The sequence below is a fragment of a genome, unplaced genomic scaffold (assembly GCF_019419815.1).
Source record: "Pyrus x bretschneideri cultivar Hongxiangsu unplaced genomic scaffold, Pyrus_bretschneideri_v1 Contig3, whole genome shotgun sequence".
In the NCBI taxonomy this organism is placed as follows: Eukaryota; Viridiplantae; Streptophyta; class Magnoliopsida; order Rosales; family Rosaceae; genus Pyrus; species Pyrus x bretschneideri.
Genome location: NW_025999612.1, coordinates 9,142,711 through 9,152,655, shown reverse-complemented (window position 1 = coordinate 9,152,655; position 9,945 = coordinate 9,142,711). Strand labels below are relative to the sequence as shown.

General features: G+C 38.8%; 3 protein-coding genes across 5 annotated transcripts; all 3 read right to left on the bottom strand.

The window, feature by feature from the left end:
- Positions 1 to 2,185: 2,185 nt before the first annotated feature.
- On the bottom strand, positions 2,186 to 3,376 carry LOC103926803. The gene has a single exon (XM_009335679.2). The coding sequence runs from the start codon at positions 3,374 to 3,376 to the stop codon at positions 2,186 to 2,188; it is 1,191 nt and encodes a 396-aa protein (XP_009333954.2).
- A 366-nt stretch (positions 3,377 to 3,742) lies between these two features.
- Positions 3,743 to 4,854, bottom strand: LOC125479744 (phenylacetaldehyde oxime monooxygenase CYP71AN24-like). Its single transcript, XM_048589545.1, has one exon. The coding sequence runs from the start codon at positions 4,424 to 4,426 to the stop codon at positions 3,983 to 3,985; it is 444 nt and encodes a 147-aa protein (XP_048445502.1). The 5' UTR covers positions 4,427 to 4,854; the 3' UTR covers positions 3,743 to 3,982.
- A 494-nt stretch (positions 4,855 to 5,348) lies between these two features.
- On the bottom strand, positions 5,349 to 8,921 carry LOC103926776 (serine/threonine-protein kinase AFC2). 3 transcript variants are annotated; one of them, XM_009335650.3, is made up of 11 exons: positions 8,735 to 8,921; positions 7,752 to 7,944; positions 7,364 to 7,544; positions 7,199 to 7,247; positions 6,988 to 7,102; positions 6,637 to 6,731; positions 6,353 to 6,509; positions 6,202 to 6,266; positions 6,015 to 6,112; positions 5,819 to 5,921; positions 5,349 to 5,702 (listed from the first exon to the last, which is right to left on the bottom strand). In XM_009335650.3, the coding sequence occupies exons 1-11, from the start codon at positions 8,831 to 8,833 to the stop codon at positions 5,556 to 5,558; spliced, it is 1,302 nt and encodes a 433-aa protein (XP_009333925.2). In that variant the 5' UTR covers positions 8,834 to 8,921; the 3' UTR covers positions 5,349 to 5,555. The 3 variants fall into 3 exon arrangements, with proteins under 3 accessions (XP_009333925.2, XP_048445500.1, XP_048445501.1); XM_048589543.1 differs by lacking the exon at positions 7,752 to 7,944 and having other exon boundaries at positions 8,735 to 8,874; XM_048589544.1 differs by lacking the exons at positions 6,988 to 7,102; positions 7,199 to 7,247; positions 7,752 to 7,944; positions 8,735 to 8,921 and having other exon boundaries at positions 7,364 to 7,520.
- Positions 8,922 to 9,945: the final 1,024 nt, after the last annotated feature.

The following is a 9,945-nucleotide window of genomic DNA, read 5'->3' as shown; positions in this document are numbered from 1 at the left end:
GGAAGAAGAAAATAATAATATTTGTTAAAACTGCATGAAAGAGATGAGAGAGACGTTGACAAATGACAATGTATCATTTTATAAGGTTTTGTTTTATTGACATAGAAGGACTACAGTCTACGGCGGGTAGCAAAATATGGTGTAGAGGAGGAGAGGAAGGAGGCTCGAGGTGTTTACTGTTTTTTTTTTGTTTTTTTTATTTATTTTAAATATATTTATAGTAAGGAGCGATGAAATAAATAGGTATGGAACTTGTTATTTATAATATTCGAATTTAAAATTTCTCATTTATAAGGAAAAAGAATAGCATTATTTATATAGATGTGGTATTAAGTGTCGGAGGTGCTTGTATACTATTGATCAGTGGCTTTTGCGCTAGGAGATCATCAGCTTATGGCCTATGGCTTTAGACAGCACTCTGGTGGGACAAGTTAGTTATCATTTTGGTGAAACTGAAGTGAGTGAAGTGATATAACGTAGACTTACACAATTGTAAGATTGCTTAGGTAGTTCAGGGAATTGAGTTCACAATAGGTTTGCCAATCTACTAGTGAAGATAAGGGCACATTCTCAGAAAGAAACTCTAGCTCAACAAAGGGCCATAGAAGTGCGCTTAGCGCATTAATCAGGCTGTAAAGTAAAGGTATTCTTATGATTTGTCTTGAAAAGCCAACGAGCAGCCCTCTTTATGTTGGTCTCGATTTAGCATCATATATCAATCTGGAAAACATTTTTATTTGTTGTAGTGCGGATTAAAGAGTCCACCCAAAAAGTTCAATGTTTTTTCTTGGTTGGACCAGCCAAACTGGCAATTTCCGTCTTCCTGAACTAGGAGAGCAAAGACAAGTAAGTCTCTCTTCTTTTTCACCGTTTTCTTTGTCTGTTAAGCTTCACTGCTATGCGACTTCCTAAAGAAAATTGCAGTCGTAGTTTTTCAACCACTTACAAGACCAACGAGATCTTCGACTTTAAGCATACACTAGTGTATACATTAAAGTTTGTTTTGGTTCCAATTTGCTCTCAAGTTTGAATTTTCATGGAGGAGGGGGATGCATTTAATGTAGATTATCGTTGATGAAAAGGAATGCAAAAAAGAGCATATTAAATTAGTATGGAGGATGGGGATGCATTGTCATGACTAGCCGGCTTCCAATCAAATCAGTATACAAAAGGTTGGCTTGGCAAGGCAATCGCATATATATTCAACTGCTGGAAACCCAAAGTTGAATGCAGCAGGGCAACAAATGGGACGTTAAATTCAAAGTCCTGGCCATTGATCCCTTTTTTTTTTTTTTTTTGGTTCTTAAACCTAGTTCCGTCACCATTTCACGTTCGTCATTTCTAGCTTTAGGTATAACTTCCAGCACGATACCATGCCCTTAAATGACGCAAAAACGCGTCATAATACTTGATTTATGGCTTTTTTTTTTTGTGTGTCAATTATTATCTGTTTTTTGCATCATGATACTTAAACTATAAAGCTTTTTCTCGTCATAAACTTTATCACACCTTCATCTACAAGGTTATTAACAAACTTGAACTGTTTCAACCTAGCTACTACATACGACAGTCCGCATACAAGAATCTCTCCATAAAACACAGATCCTGTTTCTCGATAGAATAATTACATTTTACGGGAACGCGTTTGTAGTACTCAGATTTGGGGTTCCCCCTTTTTCTATTAGGTTACAAATAGTGTATCCATCATACGGTAATGTGCACTTATATAGTGCAGCAGTGATTTGAAGGAAAACCTGTTTTCTCCCATAACTTGAACTCATCCAAGGTTCGGCCACAGATAGCCAAGATATATTGTTTGGTCAACAAGTTAGCCTAGGATATATGGTGGCATTGGCAAAGTGTTAGTTGAAATGCATTAAAGAGTCTAGGCAAACAAGCAACTGCTACAATTTATACTTTGAGACCATATCATCAAGGAAGAAGATGGAGTATCATTCAATCATTATAGCAGAAAATACTGCAAAGAACTCAGTGACTATCCATTCCTTGACACCAAAGGATTGAAACCTACGAGAGAAAAACATTGCAAAGAAAACAGAAATCCATTAATTCAAAATATATCTGGGACCCTTATTATATCACGTAAACTACAAAGGGTGAAAAGAAACGAATACTCTAAAAAATGACTTGGAAATAGATGTTGAATATGACTGTGATGGATCGATCAGTCCACAACAACGAGACTTTGATACTCTTTGCCGGAGATGGCTGCTTCCATGACATGGTTCTGCCGGTCAACTTTCCAACCTTTTTCCCTGTCCCAAATATCCTTGAACGAAACTTGTCCTTTCTCCTCCTTAACCTCCCAGCTCTTCCAGCCGTTGTAGCCACTACAGGAGTACTTGTATAAGGGAGCCAAAACCTCTTTCCTCAGCCAGTCTACAACTCTGCTCTCGTAGTCTTCCTTGTATTCCTCCGCATATGATGCTGGTGGGAAAACCTTCCGCGCAACGCTTTCCCACAGCAAAGTGGCCCGTGGAGCACGGGATTCATCATGGTTTCCGGAAAGGAAGCAGTCTGCAGCATGGGTTACCTCGGCATACTTCTGATCATCATCACCATCACTATCATCATCGATGTCTTCACGCACATAATATTTAAGGTAATCATGCTTGAATTGTCCCTTCAATTTTTGAATATCTGACTCCAAGCGCTTCACAAAAACATCGGTAACATGGTCATGTAACAACTTATAATCCGGGTCACCCTCGTACATCTCTACAGCCTTCTTGGTCAGTTTCCCGAGGGGCTGTACTCTCCCCCATCTACCGTCTTGGCCTTGTAGGAGGCGGTGCAGAATCTCTGCAAGGCTATGCAAGCACATATTCCCAAAAGACGCAACGTTGCACAACAGGGTCTTGGGGTGGTTTTGGTGGAGCCAAACCGCGGCCGTGTAGAACGCTTGTTCATAGGATTTTCCATTAAAGTCATTTAGGTAACATATGAGTTTGAGGGTGGTCAGGGGATTGTCGGACCATGCCAGCGGCAGCAGTTGCCTGAGATATTCACAGGAGGCCTCCACCTCCGCCTTTACGGCTGGTGGATGCCTTTTGATCGATCCAGTTGCAAACACGTAGTGCCCGTAGTTTACATAGTCGGCTGGTTCGACGATGTTGAAAAATATATCAAGGCAGGGGTCAGCCGAGGAGAGTTGGAAGGTACATTCATTAGTACTGAATCCCATTGCCATTAGAGGGGTTCTGCTCCTACTCCTACTAATGCTCATTGCTGTTCTCTTGGCTGGAGCTGTCCCATTCTCGAATTTCGGAACCATCAGAGAGAGTGATCTGCTGGGAATTTTAAGGTCCGGAGGAACGATAAGAGTCGAAGAGTTCGGATAAGCCGTCAACCTCATTGCAAATTGTGAAATTTTGTGGGCTAGGTTTGTGTTTGCTGCTTTCATATAACTGACGGGAGGTTTTCAGTCATTTTTTTTACGGGAGAAGAGAATATTTGGGCAGAAGGTAAAAGCTGTTTACTTGGGTACCAAGGAATTTTGCAAACCCTAATCAATTAGGCCATATTTACTTATTTTTTTTATTTCAACGATTTCCTTCCATATATGAAAACTTTCAATACTTCATATCGTTCATTGCACTATTCCAAAATATTGCATCATTATCAACCGTAGGATGTTGCTAATCAAATCTATAATTTAAACTAGCAAATTAAAGTAACTAACTATGGTTAACCTGCATGGCACATGTCAATCTCTTCATGTGGTGTAATGCTCACCACTAAGAGCAAATTCGGATTCGAATTCAGGATAAGAATTCGATTCCATCCAATGTTTGTATAGCAGAAACGGACTTGTAGCACTTAGATTGTCGAGTTCACCCTTCTTCTACTTCGGATTAGTGTTTCTATTAAACGGAAAGGCAGAAACAAATTCTTCTTGAACAAAAACAACAGAACAACTAGATTAAGTGAAAATTAAGCACGAAATCTCTGGATGCCGGGATCAAGGAGAGTAGGCTACCGGCTCAAGAACCAGATGTGCTTTCTTACGGACTGTGAGCCCGTAAACTTCAGTCATGTCCAAGGCCGCGGGCAATTCACTACCACTAGTACTAGGCAATTTCCAATCAAACCAGTACAGAATGTTGTTTGGCCGAAACAACCCCAAAGGCGATTCCCAGGCACCCCTTCTCCCAGAACCGAACGGGATGAGTTGGAAGTCCTGGCCTTTGAAATCAATGTAGCTGTCCTCGAACCTCTCCAGGAGAAACTCCTCCGGCCTGTCCCATACTTTGGGGTCCTTCTGTATGGAAAATGCACCGACCATCACTCTTGTTTTCGTGGGGATATCGTAGCCTCCCAGTTTTACGTCCGCGGTTGATTCATGAGGAATTAAAAGTGGAGCCGGAGGATGGAGTCTTAGGTTTTCTTTGATGACACATTTCATGATTTAATGCGGATCTGAAAGTCGCTCACATCAACAAAAACAAGGTAGTGAACTAGTGTTTGTCAGCTCTTGGGAATGTCCTAGCGCGACCAAGTGTCTAGTACTACATGTGGCGGTGTCATGATATAATATGGATATGAAAAAGCTCACGTCAACAAAAAAACAAGGTAGTGAACTAGTGTTGTCAGCTCTGGGGAATGTGCTAGCGTGAGCATGTATTTGGTACTATATAAGGCGGTATCACGATTTAAAGTGGATCTAAAAAGCGCTCACATCGACAAAAACAAGGTAATGAACTAGTGTTGTGAACTCTTGAGAATGTGCTAGCATGGGCACGTGTCTAGTTGTACATGTGACGGTGTCACGATTTAATGCGGATTTGACAAGCGCCCACATCAACAAAAACATAGTAAACTTGTGTTGTCAACTCTTGAGAATGTGCTAGCATGGCATGTGTCTAGTACTATCCGTGATGGTGTCACGATTTAATGCGGAAGCGAAAAGCTCACATCAACAAAAACAAGGTAGTGAACAGTGTTGTCAACTCTTGATGAGCATGTGCCCGGTAAAACTTGACATGTGTGGGCCAGAACATAAAACACTGCACACATTATTGTCCCTGGTTCACATTCTCGCACATCGGTGGCCCAAGAAGTAAGCTTGGTGGTGGTCCAAGATTCTTAAAGACATTTTTTTCGCACAAGGGCCGATCAAATCGAAGAAACCGACCGTGCCGGACCGGCTGGTCTAGCTTCAGAGTGAAATTACAGTACTGTAGCTCATTTAACTTGAAGAACAAGGAAATGACAATTTAACTTGAACAAGTGATTCATTGGGGAGCAAGTCGTAAGAAGGTCATTACTTGGGTACCAAGGAGAGTACATGTAAGCAAGCAATCAAGAACTGTAATTGGGCCAAAACATGAAGACGTAGGATGATGATGAATTTATTTCTTACAAAATGTAGAAATGTCATTTCTGTACAATGCAGACTTTGGTTAGCAGACTTTTACACTACATAAATCGGCCGCGTGCAGTTCAACTGGAATAGCCGGTGTGTCCACCCCTCGCTCAGTAATAGTATATACAATGTACACTTCACTCGGCAGAACGCAAAAACGAGAATAAACTCATCTCCTTAGACTGTCCTTGGTGAAAAAAGAATGTCGGAGGGCTTCACGAGCTGAAAGCCTATCTGAGGGGTCGTACCTAAGCAGACCCTGCAGGAGGTGAATAAGATCCCCGGCGGAATGGTCTACGTGCTGCATTATGAGATTCTGCAACAAAAAATGAGAAACGAGTTAGGACATTTAGGTATAAACATGACGTGGAGTTGGCTCCAACAGTTTACCAAGTAGGAAACAGAAATTCGGAAGGGCAGTGAACCACAAACCTGAAGCCGAGGAAGCTTCTGAACAGCTCTGATACTCTCTCTTGAAGCTGCACCCTCTGGCCAATCTAATCTACCCCTCCTAACATACTTCTCAGCATGTCGGCTGTAAATTTCGAGGTGCAAAGGTTACGTAAGAAAAACTTAGCAACTTCATGCTTCAAAAAGATTATGAACAAATGTTATTATCATCACATACTCTGTGCTCTTCAACATGTGCTGGGGAAGGGGACCAAGTACCCGTTCCATCATGGCAAGGTGCTCCAAATTCTCATGAGTCTGAAACAAGGCTTCACCCTACACCAAGCAGCACAAGCATCATAAATATGGCTTACATTATTACAACAAGATATTGATAACCAAAAGCATATAGTTAGCAGACAAACCGTGCACAACTCCACCAGGATACAACCAATGCTCCATACATCGCAAGGGTAGGTCCATCCCAGCCCTACAAAACCATCATAAATAATTAAATATTATGTCTACCTACAGGCTTACAGCACAAAGACATCAGTACACAGTGAGTTCACTCACCAAGAATAACCTCTGGTGCACGATAATGCCGTGTTGATACAATATAGGTTTGATCTTGACGCTCATAAGTTGTGCTACCAAAATCAATAACCTTAATAGCACTCGACTTTGGTATTCTCTTAAAATAGGAGCTATCTTTGGGTGATCGAGATGAGCTCTGCAGCAGCAATTGATAGAATGTTACAGAAATTTCCACAAGTACAAGAGAAAGGAGGAGAGAATGCTCAAAAATCAAATAATCAAAAGACAAAATAAAGAAACTGAGAAAAGAAATCGGCAACCACCTTATTGTAATCAGGAACTTTAACATAATCCTGAGAAACAAGGAGTACATTCTCTGGCTTCAAGTCGGTATGAATAAGACGAAGATCGTGCATAACTGCATAGAAATGAGAATATCAACAGAAAGCAGGACCACAATAAAAAAAAAAGAAAATTTTGAATTAAGTTAACAAATCCTAACTTGATTGGTATGAAAAGAGCATATCTCTGCCCATACAATGTGTTTTAATAAAGTTTTAATAACAGTGAAAATTCATTGATATTGATATATCCCTCTTGACAATGTAAGAAAAATATGAAGAGAAGCAATATATATTTGATAGAAAGGGACTAGCTTAGGTATTACTACACACATGCTACACATTCCAAGAGTTGTCTGCCAATCTCACGGACAAGGTCAATGGGAAATGAGCGGTAATTGTTTTTCTTGAGAAAATCGTATAAGCTTGGTCCAAGCTTCTCAAATACCTGTTAAAACCATTTGAATTTCACGAACAAGTTTTAACCCCCAAATTATTTGTGAATTGGGGAAATCAATCCATCACAAACTAATCTAATACTTACAATACAGATATGGTTACGATAGTCAAACCAGTTCCGTAATTGCACACAACTGCAAGGAATGAACCCATTTAACAATGCAAACAAGTAATGCAAAAAAGTTCAAGAAAAAGCTTATTCAAACACTCCTTGTCAGTAAAAAGTTGAAAATTAGCAACTACTACTTACCGGTTGCCACCTTTATCATGTTTACCAAGCTGTTGCAGCACTTCAATTTCAATCATTGCTGCTTCACGATATTTCTTAATGCCGCGAACAATTTTTATTGCAACCATTTCCTTTCTTTCTCTGTCCCAGCATTCCAACACCTGGCCAAAGGTACCTTCACCCATTTTGCTCTGAATTTTGTCTGAAAGAAGTGAAAACAACAATTAAACTCCACAACTTAAATTGTAAAGTTCACAAATTCCAATATAAAAAAACGTATAAAGAATTGAGTTAGAAAACTGGCCAGCACTAAAATTCCTTGAAACATCAGAAACTAGAGGATTAAATAACCAGAAAAACAATTGCAATCTAAAATGAACATAAGTTATTGTGTTGATTGTGTAATTACAGCGAGATGTTAAATTTTCTCCAAGCGAAAACATGTAATGTCCATCTTTGTCATCCTCTCTCCATGGGGGGGAACCATTTCGAGCCACTTCCTTATCAAATAGAGAAATAGTAGTGGGCTCTGAGGGTGCCACGAATGATGCAAAGCTTGTCACATTCCCAAGCTCTTGCCCACAAAATATTCCTACCTGAGCCTACACACATCCATCCATTCATGACAATTTAACATATTAATTCAAAATTCTGCCAACCCCAATACTGCATCCCAGTCCATACCCCTCAAGTCCAATCAGAATCTCATATAAATCATAACCAAAGCTAATAAATTACGAGGAAGACTAGAGAACAAACATTACAGGCAAATATAAATTTAAAACATTAAAGAATATAACCAACCGTTCCCAACAACAATATGCACATATATCAACATCTTCCTTCAAGAAATTCTCAAATATAAAATTACATAACACAACAATAAAAATCTTCAATAAATCAAGCTGATTACCTCTATATCAACTTACCAAAAATTATTTAACCAAAAGGGTTTCTAAGGATTCGCTTGTTTTACTGACAATACCAGATAAAAGTACAGATTAATCCCTAATATTTTAAAATCCAAGCTTCCTAAGATCATATTAGTAGCCCTTTGAAAATATTGAATGAAAATTTTCCTAAATTTACAAATAAGTTCCTAAATAGATAGATTTTCTGTAAATCGACGTAAAAAACTGAAAACTCATAAATCACATAGATTCAATCAGTATATCCACGCTCCGATCCAAAATCTGGAAATTTACATATAACCTTCCAAAAAATTTACCAATTTTGATAAATTTTGAAACTTTAATATCAGATCTAGAACAATAAAATACATAAAATCTTTAAATCATCAAATATAATAGCATAAACCAGAAAATCAATTCATCAGATAAAACCCACAAATGTTTTGAATCGGACCGAAAAGTTGAAGAACAAAGATACTACCTTTGGGGCCTGAGGAACATCCCAGCCCAAACGCGCCCTCTTTCGAGGGCGGCGATCCAAGTGAGCGAAAGGAAACTCCGTCACGCGCTCAGTCTCCATGATCGCAGATCGGGAAATAAAAGATCTTCCAACAAAATTGACGAGAAATCGGATGAATTCGAGGGATTGGGGAAGAAAAAGTTTGGGATGCGTTAGAGAGAGGCCAACAGCTAACCCTAATTTTAACCAAACAAATAATGCGTAACACGGTTCGGTTGAGATCTGACCGTCCACGTGTTGCTTTCTTGTCCATATGTCTGACCGATCCTTTTGTTATCCCAGCTCATCGAGGGTTTTGTTTTGACCGTCGTTAGATTTTTGGGTTGGGATTTAACTGTGGTTAAGTTAGCTTTATTCTTCCGCGGAATATTATTTGGGGGGAGTTGGATATACCCAAGAAAGCGAATCATAATATAATGGGTAAAGGACTAAATATTGGGCCTCAAACAATCAAGTAAGTGGCCCATTTGCCTCTTTTATTTTAAGATAGCGTTATCCAAACACTCTTTTTTACTTCTCACGCTCCTGATTAATTTTCAGTTGTAGGATCAAATGAATTGAAGAAGATCAATGACAAAAAAATTAACAAAGGTTGTCTGAAATAAGTGTGTGAATTGCATCATCCTTATTTTTATGATATAGATGATGAGATAATGGGAATTTTTTACTATATTTTTTTATTAAATGCAGTAATACTGCTATAAGGAATTTGAACTCGATACACAATGAGTTGAAAATAATAAAATTCCACCACTTGACCCTGAATCTATTATGATCGGTATAGGTGATATAAAAGGAAAGGAGATTATATTCACACACCCCAAATTACTTCTCTCACACCTTTTTAATTTTGTAATATTTTTCTATCAAGTGTTAGTGGTGTGTAGAAAATAATAAAAAATTAAAAAGGTGTGAGAAAAGTAATTTGAGGTGTATGAATATAATCTCTCAATAGGGAAAATCAACAAGCCAAAATTGCAATGTTTATAAATCTCATAAAAAGAATATTATATAAGGCACCAAGTCCTTGGCATCTTCCCTTGATTATATTTATCTCCATCATGTTTATCGTGAAGTCAATTTTTTGGCTGATGTTGTAGCTGTTAAAGGTCACTTAGTGGATAATGCTCATGCTTGTTCTGCTACACGTGAAGTCTCCATAACAGTTGTAT